This window comes from Anomalospiza imberbis, chromosome 3, assembly GCF_031753505.1.
Source record: "Anomalospiza imberbis isolate Cuckoo-Finch-1a 21T00152 chromosome 3, ASM3175350v1, whole genome shotgun sequence".
NCBI lineage: Eukaryota > Metazoa > Chordata > Aves > Passeriformes > Viduidae > Anomalospiza > Anomalospiza imberbis.
Genome location: NC_089683.1, coordinates 54,163,298 through 54,186,764, shown reverse-complemented (window position 1 = coordinate 54,186,764; position 23,467 = coordinate 54,163,298). Strand labels below are relative to the sequence as shown.

Here is a 23,467-nt window from a genome sequence, read left to right as displayed (position 1 = left end):
GCAATAGATAAGGGATATTTGCAACATGTTTATAAAGAAGAAGACAAGTATTCTTTACAGGTATGCCAAATTTCACGTGGGGAAATTAAAATTAGTTTTAATACAAGTGAAAAAATCTGAATACTAACTGTAGCTCCAGTTGTAAATCCTTTAAGGGATTTAGTGAAGTTGCTAAAAATGGGAATCATGCATTTAAGCTGCTGGAAAGAATTCTGTGGGTCCAAGAGTCTCCTGAGTGCTCCTAGGCCACATGAAACTTACAGGGCAGAAGCAGAGTCCATGGTGGCAATGCTGCCCTGTAGAGAAGTCTCAGCACTAAAAAATTTTGAACTGAGGGCTATTATCAGTGGCTGCTAACAAAAAGGAAGAGTTTACTTTTGAGATAAGACTGGAAAATTTCCAAAAATTCAAGGTGTGGAAGTGTGTGTGTGTGTATAAATGTACTGTAGACATTAGTTGGTTTTCATACCGGCTGTTATCATTGAAATGGGCAACTTCTGAAATTTTTTTTTCCTCTTGATGCTGGTACTAACTGTCTCTTTCAAGGGTTATATTAGGAGAGGATTTCACCCAGTGCATGCAAGAGGTCGTAGGGTATAAACAGAACAAATGTGTGGTATTGAGACACAGAGCTGCATGCTAATAAGGGCAAGCCTGGACTTTGAAGGACTGTGTTTGTGACCTCTGATGTGCCTGCAGGGAGTCACTACACAGACTTGTGCAGTGTTTCCAACTAATCAGGTCTGTGCAATAATACCTCTAAAGCATTACAGTGTTGGAGTGAGCCTGCCAGGATGTTTCAGTCCACAAATACCTTGTCAGCATTGTCTAGTGGTGCTCTGGAGAAAAACAGGTTCAGGCTGACAGCAATTATAATATAGCTAATGAGGAGGGTGCAGCTTAAACTCAGACCTTGAGGGTAGAGTCCACTGTAATAGGATTTTCAAAGTATGTCAGAAGATATGAGATAAAAAGATATGCTATTGATAGAGGCTTTCATAGCAGCTAATCAAAGGAGGTAGTTACCATGAAGAGCAGCTGCTTATACAGAGTGCTTTCAAAGACAGATGAAGAGGTTGAGCCGTGCAGTGAAGGGCAGTGTTGTACTATCCTTTAAGAGGGGAAGGTGACTCTTTAACACATTAACCATCCTTCTGGAGTCAGAGAGTGAAGAAAAACTATTAAACCAAAGATGGCCTACTTTAATAATTTTCACTATATTCACATGTACTTCTGAGACTTTGATGTCTATTGGCTGTGGACTGATAGAGACCTGGGTAGCATTGTACTGCAGACATGCTTCATAAAGTGCAATGAGAAAAAAATATTTCCCATATTTTTTAATTTACTCAGATTTGGAATACCCTTAGAAGTGTTTTGATAATATGGGGAGAGGAGTGAAGCAACAACTCAGTTTATCTTTTTGTATACAATCGTTTTATTTTTTTGGCATGACTTGAATAACATTTTTGTTTTGCCTTTTTCATTTTTTTTAAAGTTTTATGATATGTCCCACATTTTTGATTGCTGCAAACTGAGTTGCTGGAGTCTCTTCTTGTTATAACTCTCTTGTATGAGTCTCAGTCTTATGGTTGAATATGAGAAAGTTATTTTTCCCATGAATATGAGGACAGTATGTAGTTAGTAGCCTCACACATCTGTGTGTTTCAAAGCCTTAATAAAAGTGACTGACTTTGAGGAGGGGAACTCTGAAAGACTTTTAACCCCTGCAGGGAGTTTTCACAGCAGCATTTGCTGTACTGCTAGTCCACTTTTAGTCACCAGTGCTATCTTCAAGTCTGCTGAAAACAGGTTGCACTACTTTTAATGAGACATAAGTTAAATGGGCCAAAGTTCTACCTGAAACCAGTTATGGAGCACTTGGAGACCTGTGTCCAGTCTCCTAGAAAATTAAATTTACATTATCTGCAGAGGACGCTTTTCCCATGGTGCCTGCAGTCCCAAAGGAGTCATAATTCAGTTACATATTTAAGTGAAATATGGCTGCAGATCTTGTTGGAGTCCAGCTGTGCAGCAACAACGAGAAGCAGAAATTGGTGATAGTGTCTGTTCAGGATAGTGATAACTTGACACCTCTGAGGGAGAAGACCCAGAGAAGGTTGGTGCAGTGCAGTCCTAGAAGAGTTACCCTTTGTACATTTGGTATCAGGTTGTGCATGTATCTGTCACTTCAACTACTCTTTCAGTGCAAAAAATGTAGTTTTTTGTTTTTGAGAAAATATTTTCAACCTAGCTGCAAAATTATTGCCACTAGGGTGAAAGTCTTGACTGCCTAAAGTTGGCTTTCATTTTTGGGTTACCTACTGTTTTACTTGCCAAATATATCCAAAAGAGTGTATGTATAATGCAGTCTCTGTAATGCAGAATTACTCTATTCTGTGGCTGGTCATCTTGTGCTTTTCTGTGGTTAGAGCAGTGTCTGCACTGGTGGAGTGTGCTGTCCAATTGGTTTTCTTCAAAGGAGAAGAAATCAATGTAATTAAGAGGGAAATGCTAGCTACCTTCAGATAAGAATTTCTTAGAAGAATTTCTTTCAGATGCTTGTTGCATGTAGCAGAACATGTAAACAGGTGGAAATACCAGGCCCATTTCAATGTTGGCTGATAGCATGCACCAGCATAAGAAGGGATTCTTGAAATTCTTCACAGCTAGTCACTGTGAAGATATAAAAAAAATTATGCTTAGCAGCCAAACAACATAAATTTGACCTTCTGTTATTTGTACTTTGACCTGTTATATAAACTATTTGATTGTACTAGGAAATGAAGTAAAGTTTTTTAAAACTTAATCCCAGAGACACTAGACGTGTTCCAAAGACAATCTTTAAGGATTGTCAGCAATATTTGTTTTATTCACCTGATATTGGAAGCAATATAGTGAAATAGCTGAAAATTCTATATCTTTTCTGTGATCTGCTATGTCTCAGACCATGGAAATATCAAGGGATTTGTGTTAATGTTACTACCCTTTGAAAAGGGCAAGTGATCAACTTAAATTTAAAACATAGTAAGCCAACAATATTTTTGAACTTGGACCAAGAATCATGTGCAGTTGACACTGCAATGCATAGGAGATACTTTCCTGTCTACAAACTAATGGAAAACAGGAATTACTGTTTTTTTTTTTTCCCAGAAAATAAAGATGTCGTATACTACACAGTACAGCAAAACGTGCTATAGAGTAGGAAACATTTCATTGTGATAAACAGGCGATTATTTTTTTGTCCGTTTTAAGTACATGTAAATATAGAGGTGTTCAATAAGTTGTATGCACCCTGGAATTGAAAGACTTTTATTAGACAATTCAGACATACCAGTTACTTTTGCAATTGAGAGAAGACCTTCCAGTTGCAGCTTTTAATCATCTTTTAAAATGCAAGTGAAATGGGAATGAATAGAAAATTTGATAATTGACCAAATACTACTTTATAATATTATGGTGTGCTAATGTTAGCATCTTAGTGTTCAGTTTTTGGGTACTCTCTAAAAAGTTCATTTAACCTGGGAAAATTTTTGTCTTGGGCAAGACTTTAAAAAAAGCATTTAAAAAAAAGACTTAAAAAAAAAGTATTTGAATACTAATTTTTATAACTTGTCCTGTACTTTTCTACCCTGAATGCATCAGTCAAATATTTTTTAAGTACATTGGAATAGACTGCAGCCTTTTTTATCTATAGATTAAGGCTGAGCTTTAAATTGTTGATTTAAGTTGTATCTCTGAACAGATTTTTTTTTTACCTTTAGAACAAAACAAAAAACCCTAAAACCTATATGAATTGAAACACCTCAACAGTTATGTTTATCACTGTAGATTGTACATCTTAAGCATCTTCAGATATGTTGGTGTTAAGAAAATGACATTCCCTTGGTACCTTCATTTAGTAAAATCCCCTTTTTTCCCCTCATGTTTACCTTTGCCCCTCACTCAGCCCCTCCCCCAGGTTAGTCTCTATTTATTAAGATAATATGTAGCATTAATCACTGTGTGCAGATTTGCAGAGAGCATTCTAGTTGTGATGAAGCAGTGGACATTGTTAATGTAGAAAAAAGTGAAGGAGGAGGACACCTGGGAAAAAAATTCACTTTCAGTTTTAAAATCAAATTTTATATTCAAGTCATCTTCAAACTGGGTTGAGGTTCTTAATTGTTCTTTCTGAATTTTATTTAATTATGTTAATCAAGGAATAGCTGAAGAATAGCTAGCTATTAAGCTATGGCTATTCTATTAATAGCTAAGGGCTAACATAGCAGTTGGCTCACTGATTTCTTTTTTTCTTGCCAAACTATGCCTCTTTTCCTTTGCTTCTCTTGCACTGTATACAACTGATCCCACTGACTGAAGATGCTAACAGAGAGTAAAGCATTTCCCACCAGTTATTCATAACATTGGTATAATGATATATTTGTTTTATGGAATATGCTTCTAGCTATGTTTAACTTTCCCCTATTTTTAAAGATAGTGTTTAAAACATTTTAAATCAGCTTAGAATCAGATTCTTTTCCTCCAACATGGTATGACTGAACCATTAAAATTAGCAGAATGTATTCCAATAAATTGAAACACGTGTGGCAATTGCTTGAGTGTGTAGATATATTTCTCTCCCTCTAACTACAAAAGATATAGGTCAGAAATGTTCTTAAATACACCATGTCCATGATTCATGTGTCTGATATAAAGTGGAGAAAACATAAACCGATAAATGTTGTTGAATGTCCTATCAAAGAATGAATTTTGTTGTATTTTTCAGTCATTTGTTACCTTGTTTAGTGAGTCAGATTCCTTTTTTTCTGCTCAAGCTAAAAGCTTAGGAAATTGAAGAATAATGTCTCAGTATACCATTAATGGGCTTGTCCTTGGAATGGATGTTTTAAAATTCATGGACTCTTTAATACAGCATTGCTGCTGTTGAACCCATTGTTTATCAGGAGTTAGGGAGCTTCACACATTCTGTCACCCATGCACTTAAACCTTTTGATACTTGGCTTATCTGAGCCAGGAAGTTGTCTGTTTCCATTTGTAAAATAGCTGTGACTAAAGGTGGTCTTTTGGGGAAAGGTTAAAAGTTCCTTGCATTAGGAAGTGTGGCATCCTTCTACACAGATGTAATATTTGCTGAAAGGAATTAATATATGCTTCTGGTGGAATCCTCAGCTAGGCTGAAGTCTACCTATTCTCATGATGGATTAAAAAAGAGCCAGGTAGAGTAGTCTGGCTGCTACTTATCACAGTTGGGTGAATACAATCTCCAGCTGTTAGTTCCACCTTCCAACTCTCAGATCCTTTAGTTCTACCTGTCTGCTCTTTCACTAAGCCTGTGAAATATAGATGAAAAAAATAGTTAACCTGTTTTGTTTTTTAAAAAGAAAATCTGGCATAGGGAAGTAGTCTCATACTTTTGTTGTTCTTGTGGCAAAAATTAGGAAGTGGTATTTAAGTGGTTTAGTAGCAGTCAAGTAAAGGCCAGTGATGAAAGCAGGATGGGCAGTCTTCAATGCAGGTGTATGGGGAGACAGGTATGCTGAAGTTAGACCACCTTCCTCACTATCTCTTCCTGGAGACATCTACTCATGATTATTTTCTTGATTATTGTACTGTTTTGTACTTGCCTGTACAGGACTTGTATTTTTTCCTTAATGAAGAGCATGAAAGGACTTGTAGGGCTACAAAAGGAAAGATTTATATCGTTTGTAAGTAGATCTTTCCTCTTTATAATGGCAACAACCCCAACACAGGAAGTTTTATGGGAGTAGGAAATTTACTGGGGACATGGTGGTACTGGTGGAGGAGGATCCTGAAGGATGTTTTCAGTTCTTGTTGTGTAATAAAAACTTGTTGTTTGTACATGCTGTATGTATTACTGCCAGAAGGGGAGGGTTTTGACTTCTGTTTTACTCGTTTGTGTCGTTTCTCAGATGCCAGTGGAAGGATGAGTGGCCCTGTCCTCAGACACTTTTTCAGGGACAGTGCCTGCTTATGCTCACTGGCTTCACCAGAACTAATGCAGCTTTAGCATAGATCTTGACAGGCTTGAATGCTTGTCAGTGTTGTTTTCCTTTTATTCAAATTTGGCATCTAATGCATTCAAAGACATGCTGGCAGATCACCTAATTGAGAGTTTTGTATTTGCTTGGTTAGAAAGATTTGCTGAAGTAGGATATGCTTGACAGATTGGTTGCAGACCTCCTAGGGGGAGAGATGCCATTATCAGTGGTTTAAATGCCAGATTGTAGGAGTGTACAGCATAGTTTTAAATGTGGATATATTTTCATTACATCCCAGATTAACAATTATTTAAGCTGTGGTCTCAGTCAGAAAATAAAAAATGAGATACTGGCACTTTTCTGATAAAATGGGCTGTGTAATTATTTGGATCTGTAGTTATTGTTAAGTTTAACCTGTGTTATTTCCATTGGCCATTTTGTGCTCTGGATAAGTATTGTGAACTGGAAATCAGAAGTCATAGATATAGGGGTTTTAATGCCTTTATTCATCGTCTGGCAGCACACAAAATATTGTCTAAATTTATCTGATTGCCTCTCAGTCTTGTGGCTTCAAGGAAGTTGGGGAATTGATTGAGTATAAGACAAGTACTTTGGGAAAGAATCTTTGTGAGGCAAACCTGCTGTTTTTGCGCACTGCAGGTATTTCACTTTTGCTACATAGTCTCAAAGGAGAATTGGGGTGTGTTGCTCAGCTTGACAGCCAATTATGTGCTCTTGTGGGATTGCTAAGTGAAATTGGCTAATTGATAATGAGGCTACTTATTCTTCCTTGTACTTTACACTTTCTTTGTAATGACTATTGCAAGAGGTTTAGGACATGTCATAGTCTTAATGAATGTAGATAAATAAAAAGCTACTTGCAGTTTTGCTTCAGAAAGTAATTTTACAGTAATCATGGATGTAGGAACAAGGTGTAGAAAGTTATTTTGCAGAAGTCTTGAGACTTATTTTTAATAAACAAAAACAACTAGACAAAACTATTGTGAATTTCTGTGAAATTTACTTGCAGTAAATTATCATGAAGGCTTTATTTCTGTGATTCACGTAATGGGATATTGGGCTTTTTAATTTGAGATCACAAGTGCTTATGTGGTCCTGGCTCAGTAGTCAAAACAGTGACATGACACATGACGGAGGAAATGAGATAATGCAACATCCCAGAATGGTTAATCCAAATTTATGTTCAATTGCAGAAGAATGGAAGAACAAATACACACAGAGAGGATGAATCATTATCTTGGTTTTGTAAATAAGCCTTTCCCAGAAGTGATATTAACATGGTCACACATGGGGCTTTTGTCCTGGAGTTCCCATGTAGGTTTAGATTTTAAGGGATAAGTGAATCAATCTGGCTGTCACCGTCATGACTGGGAATACTAAATTATAAATAAAAATGCTGCTTGGATAAACAAAACCATTTGGATGCTAGTGGATAATGATATGTCCAACTTTATAATAAACTTTCATAATAGAAATAAATCAGTATTCGGATACATATTAGATTTTTCATATGCCACCTACCACGAACTATTAAAACCTGATGATTTTCCTGTAGTTTTCTCCTTTCTGAGCCCAGAAGGAGGAAACAATTAATGATCATGTGGTGTCAAAAAGTCCAAGGCAGTTGTGGAACAGTTATCTGTGAACATATTTAGAGAGTGAAGAGTAGCTAGTGTTGAATCACAGATAGCACAATTGCCTCACACATAACATAATTTCCCTTTCTTTTTTTATTCCCTCAGGCCTTGTAAAATTGTTTTGTATCTTGAAACATGTTTAATGGAGCTATTAAGAAGTAATGTGTTATGTTTAGGAGCTGCACTGCTATCATGGGATACCACCAATGAACCAAAATCACTGAGATCATAGTACAGTTCTAAATATTTAAAAACAACTTCTAATGGCATTTTATAAAATTAAGATGATTTAATATACAGAAGATCTTATTGTGATGAAATGTCAGTTTGAGACTTTCTGGATGAATTTAGGCTGTTAAAATCATAGGGGTTTTTTAAATTTTATAGTATTCTGGCTGTTACAGTTGAATTAATGCATCAGTTATTACTGGTGGTTAGATCTAATAAACTGTGGTGGTAGTACTAGATACAGCATTCTTTATTGTTGATGTCATTTTGGAAAATGGAAAGAAATTCTGAAGGTTTACATCTTAAGAAAATAAGGCTAGTGTGGGATACATTTGATGTGTAACCCTAGACATAACAGAATATGAGCAGGTTAGGATGTGACCAATCTATTTAAATGTTCATGGTGATTTCTGTTTTGAGGGTTCGTGTTGTCCTGACTGACTTTGCTTTCAGTACCCAGGCAGGGAAGTGCAGGTCAACAGAGTTTTTCTTGCTAGGTAGGCTTGGATGAAAAGCATATAAGGGTTTCTACCCATTTTTTTTTGGTGGTCTTAAGGGCTGAGTGGTGGTGCAGTAGGAGAAGGCAGCATCTGCTATGCCCCTGCATTCTCTTATGCTTTCCTCAGACAAAATGAATAGTAAAATCAGGGGTTGTATCCTCTTCCTTCTTAGCAGTGGTTTGTGTCCAACTTCCCTGTGTAGATAAAGGTGTAGGTATTTGAGCAAGTTGTCACAGGCTGAGGTAGGGCATGAACTTCAAGCATGCCAATGACTAGCAATTGTATACCCTTGTGTATCCTGTGGTGCTCGTGGAAAGGACCTAGTGCCTAAGTTATGTTGAAACAGGATTTAAGGGATAGTCAAGGAAGCAGGAAGAGAAGAACTGGGAACTGTTTCTTTCCTTGTAATGCTGCACAGGTTGAAGCGGAGCTACTGAATAACAGCAGCAAGGAATGAGAGACTGTCCTTGTTCCTGATTCTGAGTAGGAGGTAGTATTTGTATCCCCAATTACTTCTGCTGTGAAATGAAGTTTATTTGAAACAGCAGGAATAAAAACAGGACACTTTGGACTCTTCCATAAATAAATACAAAATGATATAGCCTTTGCAGTCTACAAAGGAAATGGTTTGGAGGTCTGTAAGGCAGAATAACCTGGATAAAATATCTTTGAAGTTCTCTGGGATACGCAGAATATAGGGAGAGAAAAATAGTTTGAGTTTGTTATAGCTATAGATGCCTATAGAAAGACTTATGACTGTTCTTGTACTGAAAATATGCAGGCATGAGGTGTTTTTTAGATTACAAGAGTGGCTCATAGAACACTGAGAAAAGAATTAAGTGATCATGAACACATGTTGTTCCTAGATGCCTGTAATCTGCCCTGTAACTGGGCAGTGTGTTTGGATAAGCTAACCCTAGGAGCTCTGCTTCCTTGTATGTAAGTAAATGCAAACTGTGGAGAAATAAGCATGGTGGTGGTAGCAGAAATGTGTGACTTAAAAAATAAAAATCAGACTCATGAATAACATGTAATATGTATGAAAAGTTTGGTGTTAGTGTGTCTTGGTGTAGCTATATCTGTGATGTAAATTTAAACCTCTCAGAAGATAATTTAAAACTGCCTTGTATCTGGACAGTATTTCATTTGGGGATCTGCTTTTTCAAATATTTTTGTCATGATTCTCATTTTATTTTTCCATCAGGCTATTGAAAGATTATTTGACTGTTTCTTGGAAGAGTTGACACTGTGCTTAGCTGTCATGATTTTTTTTTCTGGTTTTGTTATCCCTCTGATTGACGGTTTAAACTTTCAGAACAGTTAAAGACAAATTCTTTAGCGGGCCTTTCTGAGCCAGGATGTGTTACTAGATTAGTTTAACTGCCATCAGGTTACCAAATCTGTTTCACTAGGGTATGTACATTTGACTGTTGCAAGAAAAGTCAGTTTTATTTTCTTCAGAAAGTCTTTTAATACTTAGGAGTTATAGTACTGCTACCAGTAGGAAAAGTTGAGAAAACTTTTTCTACATAGAAACTTAACCTGACCTCAGTGAGCAATAGCAAATTGAATGATTTTTCATTGCTGTTTGTTAACAATGCCATCCTTCCTATCTTTACTGATCTCCAGTCAATTTTATGTTGCTTATATGAAGTTGGTGCCTTTGTCTTAGCTGACACTTTACTGAAACTACTGACTAATAGCTAAGATCACTGTTGTTTTTCAGATATGAAAATGTAATGGGATAGGCATTTGTACAATAAGTGTTTGAATTCTGTTAAGGACTTGTGAAATTTGGAGAGTGTTCCCTTGTGTTTTGCTTTGAACCCTACAGTTAATTATGGTACCCTTTTTGAAAGGAATATTTCTGAATGATTTGGGCATGTGCTAGCAGGCAGATAGTGAAAATTTGCCACTGCAATGGTCAGAAGTTTAGTTTATGTGCAGGATCTTGAAAAGAATCAAATCTTAAAATGTTTTGAGTGCTAGTATACTTCTCTAGTTTTCTGGTTCTTCACAGTGTTCATGTACAGTTGAAATATTTTGCCTACTTTAAGAGTTTAGAGTTCTGCTTTAAATAACTTCAAATGTTAGTGGATGTTTTGATACTTTAGAAGTGCAAGATTAAGTGCTGTATGTGATACAATAGTACTATGTGCCAGGGAGGTAATGAAATACTAAAGAGGTGCTCAGCATTCCATGTATACTTACTTAATCTGACTGTGTGACTGCCAGATGTTTCAAGGGAGACATCTTTCTGAAGTCTGACTCCTCCAGTGAGCTTCTGGGGCGAGGCAAATGGTCTATGTCATTAACCTTTGATTGTATGTATTGAACTTGACACAACAAGGCAAGTAAGTTATTGACAATGCTTTTTTAATGTCAAAGTTGTATGTCACTCAGAAACAATCCTCCTTTCTTTGGGGATATAGATATGTTTAGATATGTATAGATATGCCAGTTCAAGACTGGCAGTACACAGATCTATTCTCTCTGTTGAAATGTAGGGAAATTCTGGAGGGTGCATGCTGGCATTGCACTGCACTTGGTCAACAGGAGGTAAATAACAGTTAGAAGGAAGAGTGGTTTTATAGTCATAAAAAGCAGTGGTGGTAATTTTCATGCTATGTGTAACAGAAGGTGTTTAATTAGGTTGCAAGTTTGCAGTGGGTTTTTTTGGCAATTTGTTTCTCATCAAGTCATAAATCCCTTTCTTCATATAAAACTAAAGCTATTTTTGTTTGTGGTTTAATGAGCTACAGTTTATGCAATGATGAACCCATCTTGGTTCACTTATATCTGAATGATAATATAGAATTTTTCCCCACCATCCTGCATTACCAGTATTGGGGTACCTGATTTATACCAGGTTTATATTGAAGTACAGGAATTGTGTGTGGACTCTTTGTATAAGCAGATAAGCGGTACATACGGGAAAGGTGCATTGTTGCAGGGACCTGCCTTTTAAGCAAACACAGCTCTTACTTTACTAGAAAAATACAGATATTTTGTTTACACTCACATCTTAAGCATAAAGATATGTGTTTTAAATAAAGCTAAGGGAAGGTGATAGGTTGGTTAGTAGAATTTCTCTTATGCTATGGAATGCACTTGTTTTTGCAAAATTTATTGTCTTTCAATTGGCGTTTGTCTGGCAAAATTTTCAGGCTTAGGGTATCAAAGTGACTTTGGAAAGGAATTGATAAATTGCTTTTCTGCAGATTGTACTTTCTGACCTATGATTTAAGTTAATGGATGACCTGGTTAATAAAGTTACCTAGTGACTTATCGTGGCCTTGCTGTTGACCGTGAGTGGGAAGGGAACATGTTGAGTGACAGCCGTCATGCGAGATCCTCTGCTCTGTGGGCTGGTGTTGATGTTTGGTACTTTTCCATTAGCTGGAAGCACAGATACGGCTGTCACAGCACTGAATGCTTGACTCTAAATTTTTATCTCCATGATAGTAAAATGCCTCAGAGAATAGAAACAAGTACAGTGCTTCATGAAGTATGTCTTGCAGAGTGTATCCCTGACCTTATTGTGTAGGAGTCCCTGAATCTTAGCCAGCCCACTCCTCAGATGTTTTCCGTGAGCTGTGGTTGTACTAAGGTTTGCTCTGTATAGGCAGGATTGGTGTAAGGCGCTACTGTATTGTAGGATGAAACCTGTATGGTTTTAACCAAATGCTTACCATTTCTCTACTCATAATTACCTAACTTAAGTAACTTCTTTTTCTTTTTAGTTTTTTCCCTTTTTATTATTTTATTTTTTTAACTTTTCTTGCTCATTTTCTGAGTAGCTTTGTCACTAAAAAGTTCAGAGAAATACAGTAATGAAAAATTTCTAATTTCTGTGTGCAATATGAGGAATAACTGTGTACTTTGTTTCTAAATTTGAAATGATAAGCAAAGATAAAAGTATAGTATTTTACAAAAGAAAGGTTGTGGTAGTTTATTTTACTCCCTATCCCATCCACATCTCCTAGTGTTCATTTTCGTTGTGAGCCAAGGGCAGAGATATTGACTGTAATCAATTCACCTTCTCTTATTTCTCCTCCTCTGTGTCACAATTTTTTCCCTGTGACCTGTGACCTTGGTGCTCTATAGATGGATATAAGTATCTTATTGAGCAATCTGTAAGACGAAGCATTCCCTTATTTCTGTCTCTTTCCTTTACAGCTTCCACTGTGCCTTGTTAAAAAAAAAAAAAAAAAAAGGATAAAGCCCAAGCCTGTGACACAGAGCAGAAACATGAATCTATAAATAACTGTTAATAAATGTCTCTGGCTGAGCAATGCAAAATTATGTTAAATATCAAAGAATTTTTCCTTTCACCTTTGGTGTAATCTTAGTGGTTATCAGTAGCAGTATTTTTTCCTATTGAAAACAGTTTCTAAACTGGAACATGTCAGTTTACAGGGACTTTGTATCACCTCGTTAGAAAAATAGGAATGCTTCTAAGAGGGAAAGGAAATACGAAGAATTCCAGATGCAATCAAAGCTAGGAACAAGTTTACTAACTTTAAGAGATATGCAAGAGAGTTCTTACAAGTTGCAAGAATGCAGAGAAGTGTTCCCTTCCTGCTGAAGCTTTTCTGGCTGAAAAGGCTGATGTATGTAGCTGCTTGTAATTGCTGCCATGCAGAGGTGACTCCCCTCATGCCTTCTGCCTCCCCTCACTATACGTTTGCTCTTGCCCACTTGTCCAAATCAGTTGTGCAAACAGGATTTGCCCCCCAAAGTCAGTGTTTTATTTTTAGTTGGTAACTAACATATGTAAAGAATTCCAAATGCGATTTTTTCATAAATGGTCTGCCTTTTTTAAAGGGCTGGGGGAAGGAAGAAAAAGAAAGAAAAAGAGAAGGATTTAGGGATCTTGTGATGATGTCTTCCAGCACGTCAGCGTGTGTGGTCCATACTGGGTAGTGTGGGGTACAGCTGCCAGTTAGTGTGCTGTCTCTAGTCCTGTTGGATGGGACAGGAGGTGATTGCTTTAGAGAGGTGGAGGGGGTGTTCTATTTTTCAAATATTGGAGAAATCCGTCTTTTTAGTGCAAGGCTGTGTATCTCCTGTTTTCCCAAGGAAGGCTCTAACCTGATATTCCGTGATCTCTGACCACTGTGAAGAGAGGCAGCTTGCTTGATACCACTAGGAGTAGATGCATAGATTCTGCCTCCTCCTTTGTGTGTGCTCCTGTGATTGATGGTTTTCATTGCTGATCCTGACAAGTGGCACTATTGTACTGAGGTGAGGTAGAGAGAAATTGTCAGATTGCTTAAATCCCTATGAAGGCTGACAGCAGAACTGTGGTGGAGGAAGAGGGAATACAAATAACTGTGAGGCTGATTTCCACCTCCCTCCCTCCCTCCCTCCCTCCCTCCCTCCCTCCCTCCCTCCCTTCATTCTGCCCAGCCCATGTCTTTTTGAGTATGAGGGTAACACAAGGCAGTTCCATGTGGGAAAGTTAAGGAATTAATGTGCCATGTCTCAGTGTTACTGTACTGGGGCTAAACAGATGGTGTAATTAGCCTACAGCGGTGAAGAGCTATTTTTCTGATAAGATAAAAGGAAGTAGTTGTAGGTGGTAGAAGAAGAGTCTCTTAAATTGGCAGGGCTTAGAATGTTTTAATACAAATGTATGAAGTGTATGGGTCTTATAGTTCCTTCCAATTGCAGTTATTTTTTCTTTATATTTTTGTTTGTTGTGTGGCTTATAAGGGAAAAAATATTTTGTTGAATTATTTTTCAACAATTTTACCAAGCTGATCTGGAAGAGTGAACGAATCAAAACCAGACATTCTCTTCTCTTGGTTAATGGTGATCATATCTCTTTGGAGTGATGGGGGAAAAAAAAATCTTCCTTCCTTGATGAGCACTTGGGAGGCTGTTGGAGGATGACGAGGGTCTGTAGGAGGTCTGTTCTTGACTGACCTCCACATGTTCTGGATTTTGAACTTGTTTGCTTTTCATCTCTGTTTCTGGCTTATTTTTGGTTGGGATATTTTAAAAAGGAAGGAGCAATTATAAATAAAAGTTAGAAGAAATAAACAAGATTAAATATGGCTTGCACAGGTTGAAAAAGAAAGCATCTAAATGAGAACGGTGGAAAAATGAAGGAATGGCATCAGGAAGAGAGGAAAAATGGTTGTATTGGGAGAAAATATATCCACAACTGGATCAACATTCAGTTCTTGTTCATTAGTTTGTAGGTCCTTTAAATTACTTTTGCTTGCTTATGAAAAGATAACAGGCATAATTGCTTTTTAATCCCAGGTCTTCATGTTTTGACCCTAAATGAGTAGGATCTCATCTATCAATGACTTAGTCATTCGGTTTTATTGATAGTTTGGTTAAAATGGTTTCTTAGATATATTTGATAAAGGACCTGGTTTTGGTGAGTAGAAAATGTGGCAAAAGCATTTGCATTGAAGATTTTTTTTCTGATATTTTTGTTTTTTCCTGTGAAGCATTTAGGTTTGGTACATTTGGTTTTATTTGCCTTTGCTGATAGAAGCTGCTTTCTGTTGTGCAGTGGTAGCTTCTGCCTGTGTTGAGAGCATCTAATTTATCTGTTTATTTGAAGGAGTGTATAAAATCTCCCAATATGCTTTGACTTTTTTTTCTTTTCATGAAAAAGACCCCAAATATCCCTCAAATTAAAATTTGAGCCTTATTTCACAAATCTTGTTTTTGCATCCTCTTTCCTGGGAGAGGAGGTGGTTGGAAAGGGCTGTGCTTTGGTGGTGGTCTGTATTAAAATACTGCTTCAGGAATATCCACAGCATTCTGACCCCCACTACTCTCCCCCTGCACCACTACTCTTGCCCCATCTTGTAGTCTGAAGGACACCAGAAGGTAATGATAATCTAAAAGGCAACTTATACGCTTCCTTCAAAGAATGTAGCTACATCCAAAGGGAAAGAAAGCTGGAGAAGGAGGATAAAAACAATAAAGGAATGCAAAAGGCTTATCCTAAACATTGTTTAGTTGTTAATGAAACCGTTAGGGCACTAGTTTATACAGTGTGGCTTTTGGTTGGTTGTTTTTGTTTTGTTTGGTTGGTTTTTTTGGGGTGTGGGGGTGTTGGTTGCTTTTTCTAAAAAGATCTAATAGACTTTCCATTAAAATGATTGAGAAATCCTAGTGATAAATGATTTTCATGAAGTCTCTGCATTATGAACATCAGTTGGGTGTCCATTGTGTGATTGCAGGTCATAGCTTCTTTTAGATGACTGCCATTGTTACATAACTTCCCACCATCATAACCTCATTTCCTCTTGCAGCCATGGGGAATGAGGAATGAGCACACCCAAGTGGATACAACCTCTTGGCACCACTTACTAAGAATATTTCATGTAGTTCTGAGCACTCCTGAACAGGTAAAGGGGCCAAAGAATCCCAGGAGTAGCCTTTGGGTTGAGCTGCACCTCCTTGCTCTCGCTGATGCCAGCTGTCTACTTCCATTGGCTTGGCTGTGTTCCCTGAACACCTTGCTCCTGGGCAGGTGTGGCAGATTAGGACACTCAAAGGCAATGGAAGAAGATTTTGGAATTTACCACTCATCTATACTTTGACTCCATTATTCCTTCAAAAAGGACTATGGATCAAGCAAATTAAGGAGGAGGAAAAAGGATAAGAATGGTATTTCAGGAGGGAAAAAAAAACACATTTCCAAGGTATTATATATAAGGTAATAATATGTTATGGATATTTATGAAAGTTCAGTTAATTCCTGCCTTTCAAAAAGGTTTTAACACCGTGGCTGACATTTAGGTACCTAGTTTTAATCAAAGAGAGAGATGGTTGGATTTAGGTTAAATATCATTCCTGTCGGCTCCTCTTTTGGTTTAACAAGAGTCCGTGTGTGTGCATAAATACATATGTGGGCGCATATCTATTTTTAAAATATCCATACTTATGCTCTAGGTAGTGTACATATAAAAAAAAAAAAGTAAATACAAATCGTGTGGGAGGATGAAATTTCTTTTGCCTTTCTTTTGTGAGGATAGAAACTTCAGAAATAGTGATTATGTTCACTTTTATTTGTAAGAAGTCTTTTGGAAAATTAAAAGATATATTTATTGCATCTTATTCTGGCATTGAGAAGGATGAATAACAGAGTTGTTCCCTGTCAGGTACTATCCTAATAAGTTATGGTGAATCTCACGGAGGTTACCTGTGCCCCTCACTTCATCAGTATTGCAAACAGTCTGTTCTTAAACTACAGAACAAACTCAGAATGCCTATTTTTTTACTAGCCATGTATTAGTTTATAAAAAATTGTGTCCCCCTTTCAGCTATTGAATTTTATTTTCTTCTGTCTAAATGTATGTAATTTTTCAAGTGAAGATTTTAATGAATAAAAACATACTTTTATTTGACAAGACCATCAGTTTTGGATCCCTTTTAGATTGGGGAAAAAAGGTATTTTTGAGCTTGAATTCTCCAATATTCAGATGTACAGGAGGATGCTCAGTGGCATTACTTTTCCTGCTTGACAGTGTATGGACTAGAGGCTTATCTTGCAGACACAAATACTTTGTGGACAAGAGTAGTTCTGTACAACTGTGCAGCACTTCTGCTTTTGAATTATGGTATTTTCTCCACCACTGCTTGTTGAACAAGGCCGAATAAGGTTATGGAAGTTGCTTTATGCGTTGAGTTAATGAGCTCAGTAAGAGGCAAAATGCAAAGGCTGAAGAGATCAGAATCAATCCTTGGCTATTGATTAAACAAACCTTGCAAACCTATCTGAGCTTAATTGAATCTGTTGATTTAAACATTATATAACTGTGGTATTTTTTATTTAGTTCAGTAAAAGACCCAGATGTCTGCTTTGGCAGACTGAAAAAAATTTAGGCAAATTTTCAAGGTTGAAGTGCTGTCCTGAAGTTGATCTGTTCTGCATTTTGTCATGCCATGCTCTTTGCCCTGGCATAAATATGAAACCAACTGTCAGCTTGTGGGGAACAAACACCCTGGCTGTCTTTTTCAAAAGACAAATGCATCACTTTGTAAATAATACAATGTAACAAGAGTTTGGAGATAGTGAAGGGCAATTCCAGAGTCACTTTTATTTAATGTCTTTTTTATCTTTAAATACGGGGATTATTTTTGGGAGAGAGTGTGTGTGTGAGATAACTACTGGAAACATTCACTGAAGCTGTGTATTAGCCCTTTGCTGAAGACAATGCATATCCTTTTTAGTAGCAATTGCTTGCTCTTAAATATGAGTACAAGCTATTTTGGAACAAACATTTCTGTTTAATTACTTTTGATATATTTACCTTGCTTAGCTTCTCTGCTTATTGAGTCTTCCTCCCCACTCCTCTTAATGTGAAGACAAAATTGCAGTCCTGATAGCAACTTTCTAGATAAATGTATTTGCCTGCGAGGAAATTATTTAAATCAAGTGTGATACATGGTGTAGTTCACAGAAATTGCTATGTCCTTGTGCAGCTTTTCCCAGGTTAGCGGAGATGTGTTTGGAGGCCAGGGCAGCCTCAGAAAGTTGGAGGTCATCTACTGCAGCTGGCAGGTTTGGACATGCTTTTTCTAGTGCTATACAGCATCCTTACATCAGCATATGGAGAGCTGAAAATATTTAGGAGGTTTCAATTTACAGATGTCTTCATTCTAGAAATCCACCAGAATGGTCTACTTTGGCAGAAATTCCTCAATTGACTGGTAATAACTGCACAAGAGATTATTTAAGGTGTTTTTAAGACACTTGTGATACATCTCTTATGTCTTTAAAATGTGATTCAGACTTAAAGTGAATGCTGGCTTTTTTAGGGGTAGATACCTTATGTTCTCATTTACTCTTAAAGGTGTGTCTCAAAAGAAAAAAACGGAAGCTTTGCTGTTATTATGTCTCAAATAGGCTGTAGACTCTGCCTTCTGTTGTCCCCTGACAAAATATTTTAAGAATTTTGTGTAGTCAGCTTTGATTCATTCAATATACTGTGCTAGTAAACTTCTGGGATTATTGTATTTCAAAAGGATAACAGGGATGGTGTTGTGTTAATCTGGAACAACTCCTTTTATCTAAAGCAATGCAGTAGCTCTCATTCTGGGGAGCTGTCAATGCTATGTGCTCTTTTCTTGTCTGGGGACCTGCAGTAGTGCAAGAGAATGGGATAAGGGTAAAAGAGTTGTTGCAAAAATGTGGAGGAAACCAGCTGCTTGTGATTTTAGGTAGATGTCTGAAAAAATCTACAAGGTCCAAATAGGTAGACCCATCTGATTTGTCCTGGTTTTAAAACACAAAATATGTTTAAGAGGTTGATTTTTTTCTGTTTTAGAACAAATTCATGTTTTCTACATAAGGTGGTTTTTTCATCCACCCCCCCCACCCCGCAGTCATTTTAAGACATCAGGGGAAAGTCAGGCCACACCAGGTGTGTTGATGCCCTTCTTTTGTCCTTGACATTGACACTTTCTATGGTATGCAAATGTGACATAGCCTTTCAGTGCAACATCTGGCCTGTTTTAAACATGTGTAATCGGTCAGCTGTAGGGTAAAGAAATTAATTCTTAGAGTTTAAAAACATCTTAATTACAATGATGATGATCATGTGGTTTTTTTATCTCTGCATGTGCTGAAAGTAGATGGGAGTGATTTTGTTCTTCATGAGTCTGTTGAACTTCCTAACCCCATCGCTTTGTGGATGACATGTTGAGAAACACTGCTGAAGGAGTGGGCTGGAGTGAATGGTTGTGTCACAGGACACTTGCATATCCCAATCCTTAATTTTAATTGGGTTTTAAAGTGTTCATAAATTTAATTTCATAAATTAAGAACAATTAATGGGTGGCAAGGAAAGTGTGTGACGAGGTAGTGCATGTACTTTTTTTGTGCCCTGAGGTAATGGAGTGGGACTATTACATTTTGGGCAGATCCCAGCCAGATTTGTGGACAACTGGGGCAACAAAATTTTTTGAGACGGAAATAGAAAGAGGACAATTCATAGGCAAGGGTGTCTGGAATAGGGAACAAAGAAGGATGAATCAGCAGGGAAAAGAAAAGCAATGAGGTTTACAGAGATCACAGCTTTACAGTGAATGTGAAAGGGATTACAAAGAAGTTTGGGCTGGGAGGGAGAAGTCATATAAAAGTGTCAGGTATATAGCATTGGTTTTGCCAAGAGAAAATGTAAGAAACCAATCTGGTCTTGCAAGATTTCAGGGTAAACTATAGCCTAGTTTTCTAACACAGAAGAATAAGTAAGCATTTCCCCCCACGTCCTGCTCTTTTTCCCCTCACTGCCCCTGTTCCCTTTGCAGGCTGAGTTTCCAGTCATCCTTAGTCACTGGCAGGATGTCAGTATTTCCTTAGGAGCTTTAGCAGCTATTTCGTAGTGTCTTAAAAGTGGGTATATCTATTTATGGAAATCTTAAAATATTCTCAGGACTTGACAAAGGGGAGTTTGTAATTTAATTTATGTGTGTTTGCTTCAGGCTGAACAAACAATGAAGTACTTTAACCTCACATGTGCTCACTTGGTATTAATAGGCTTTCTTAAACAAATGTTTAATGTGTGAACCAAGGCCACTTTAAACCTGTGGAAGTATCTGTGTAGATTAAATTTATTTAAGATTTGTCTTTAGAATTATGCATTCCATTTTCCAAATATTTTGTGTTGGAGCAGCTTGATGGGTGGGTAGAGTATAGTAATCATGGTTTGAATGGCTGTAGTTTACAGTGATGTTCTTGCTATTTTTGGCCAGAGGCAGATTTCTGTAAGAGTGGCTTAAAAGCACAACATTGCACATGTTCACATTTTTGCATTTTTCATATTCTTTTTATATCATCTTCTATCTTACAAAACCAAATGCTTTTGCCCTTTTCCAGAGTACATAGAAAAACTATTTTTAAAAGTTCTTTTCCATCTGTTGGTTTCACTTATTAACAGAGAAGAAAGACAGTGAAGGAGGTAGAAAGGAATACAGCAGTGCAATCTGGTATTTAATTCAGCTCAGCAAATAAGCACATTTTTAATTATCTTTATGTAGCTGTTTCATTCAAAATTGTCTTAAAGAAAATCTTCCTTCTGTTTTGAAGGACCTAAAGTTGTCTAAATACATCAGTGCAGTCTTCTTGACTTACATTAGCTTTTGTTAAAATTAGAAGTGAGACTGCCCAGTAGGGCAGAATCACCAGGAGGTGATTCTTCCTTCCCCTCTTCCTCTCTGTGAGGAACATGGAAACAAAACTGTTCCTGACTATTCAAGATTTTTCTTCTTAAAAAAAGTGCATTTAGACAACATCTCACAACAATTTAAATTGAATTAATAGCAAACATGCCAAATGTTCATCTATATGTATTTCCTGGCAGAATTTCAGGGGGCTGTTTGGAACCGGTGAGGAAGTAAGTCACTAAACCTTTCCAGTTAGAATTGGTTCACATTGATTTCTCCACCTCTTAAGCCAACATATGTGGTCATATAAGGAGGAAGCAGTATTTGCATTATCACTAGTTCTCTGCAGTGATGGACTTAATTAAGTGAGTCAAATTTCAGTGAGTTGTGGAACACTCAGTTGCTTCAGCCTTGCTTTAAATTTGAGTTGATGATGGAAAAAGGGATTGCATGCTTGCTGCTGTATGCTTGTGTTCTCTGTGCCTCATCAACAGTTTTTCTTATCATTAATGCTAGTCTAGTGATTTTGCCTCCCCAGGGGAAGAAACAGTCTTCTTGACTATCTGGTTACCACTGTTTCCTGATATATTTGTGAGTCGATATGTTTGCTTATTTTTAGAGAAGTGGAAGTAAACAGAGGAGGCTAAGGAAATTGACAGGAACTGAGGGGAAAATGGTTTGCAGTGAGAGCTTCACCTTTCCTGTGGTGGGTGGCAGTGGGTCAGAAGGCTTTCCCCTGTCTCTCTTGCAGGGTTCAGGACAGTGTTGGTTTAAACAGCCTTGGGTCTAGCTAGGCCTTTTGTCTCTGGTTACTGTAAGCTTGTTTGTGTATGTGTGTGTATCTCAGAGCATATCTGTGATGGGTTGCTAGTCAAGTAGCATATATGAATTTGAATCCTTAAATTAAGGCAAGAAAATAATTATACATTTCATAATAAATATTGCTAAATGGTAGGATTTGGGAACTTCCATTCTGTTTCTAGAGTCGCCTAAAAATCAGTGTCTTATTGCTCTGTAATGCCTGGGAACCTTATAAGGAGGTAGCAAGTGTTGTTGGGTGTGCAGTTGAACATGTTTTCTTTCTTTTCCCCTAGTGATGAATTTAGTGAAAATATTTCTGAGACGTTTAAACTGAGTTTAAAATTACATGGCTCTCTCCAAACTGATAAAGAAACATTTACATGTGCTGCTATCAGAAGCACATATAATTTTAATTATCTTTCCTGCCCACCCTCAATTTTGAATAGCACAGCTGGGAGGTAACTGGAAAGAAGGCAGATGAGAGGAAGATGATTGTATCAGAGAAGTTTATGAGGACTCTGTCTTGGAAACTCTTTGATAGAATTCTTCACTTTAATAGCAGCAGTTGAAGGCTTTTCTCTTGTTTGAGATCCTGCATCCTTCATCCTTCCTATGTAATGGAGAGCAGATTCATGGCTGAAGGAGATTGTTTGCTAGGCAACGGCTTCTTCCAAGTTTAACTATGTGCCACCAGATATTCCTGCTCTAGGTGGAATCCATTCTGGCACCAGGCTAACTCCTACCCTAACAGATCTCTCTTCAGGCACTACCAGAACAGAGTCTGTTTTGTTGGGACAAAGCTTCTTATTATCCCTTGATCTTTATCTAATGCAATTCAGGTGCCTTCATATGGATTCTGAATTAGTCTGCTCAACGCGGTCCTTGATTATAGGCCAAAAGAGTGTATTTTGCCAGACTGGAAAGATAATTTTATAAAATGATGAAGTAAAATGTCTTCATGCCAACCCCATGCCCTCCATCCGAGTTTTGTTTCATGCTTTCTCTTTCACATATGTTTTTGAAAACAAAGTGTAAAGAAAGGACCAGCAGAGATGAGGTTCATGAAGCAGCAATATAGAAACTGTGGAGAAGGACCCATCCAGCTGAGGTCATGGTTTGCAATATGGATTATGGAAGCAGAGTGAAGCTGTGTTTGAGACTGTGTGCTCTCACAAACTTCAAGTTAGCATGATAATTCACTAAAAGTGGATGTGTGGTCATCCACTTCATTTACCATATAGTGTAGCATTTTTTTTTCATACAGCATATTTTTAATAGGGTGAACAAGCTGAGAGACTAGTGTTCAGTGAATATGAAGGTTGTGAAACATATGCTCTCCTCTGCCAGCCCTCTTGGTGCTTTTCATGTCATTTGATCCATTCTGTGTGGCCTAAGACTGCTCTTATAAGAACTTTATTTAGAAAGCATTTACATCACATGGTTTCCTCATACACAGTAAATATACTTGAAGTAAAAATTTATGTAACAGCAACTGTGGAAGGTGGAATGGGCAAATCTAGTCATTTGAAGTGATGTGGAAAATCTTCCACCAAATTTGTGTGATTCAGATTCTACAATCTGAATGTAGAATAAACTCTTGTATGTTAAGTAAAACAAGGTTTCTCTGAAAGATCTTAATGGACTTCTCTTGGTTTGCCTTTGATCATTTACAAGTTGAGTCAGGTATTAAAGGTGATGAATAAGTGACGGCATAACTTGAGGATCATGAAATGTGGTTAATTTCAAACCATGTAATTCAGTTTAAATTGAAACTTAACCGCATTTAAGTAGATGGGCTGCCAATTTATTTTCTAATGCAGACATACCAGCCTTCTGCTACTTACTGTCTATATTAAAGCCTTCTCAATGCTTGGGCTTCTCAGATTGCACGTGACTGGCAGAGTGCAACATTGCATGGTTACAGCCTCTCTTCTTGCTTGCAGCTCTGTAAAGTATACGCACTTTCAGTAACCTGGAATTTGGGCTTCTCTAGCATTAATCATCATAGATGAAGCCTAGGCCTGCACATGATTTGCTTTCTCTACGAGTTAGTGTGAGGCGGCAGTCCCTTGTGAAGGAAAGTTTACAGGCTACACATGGATGGTGGAGGGAGTGGCTGAGGATAGGCGGGGGGGAT

At 37.4% G+C, this 23,467-nt stretch overlaps 1 protein-coding gene across 1 annotated transcript in view; it reads left to right on the top strand.

Moving 5' to 3' along the window:
• Positions 1-672: 672 nt before the first annotated feature.
• PTPRK (protein tyrosine phosphatase receptor type K) overlaps positions 673-23,467 on the top strand; it is a 349,451-nt gene continuing 326,656 nt past the window's right edge. Inside the window, exon 1 of the mRNA XM_068184424.1 lies at positions 673-853. Within this exon, the coding sequence (XP_068040525.1) occupies positions 688-853 (166 nt within the window). The 5' untranslated portion in view covers positions 673-687. The remainder of the gene's footprint in view (positions 854-23,467) is intronic.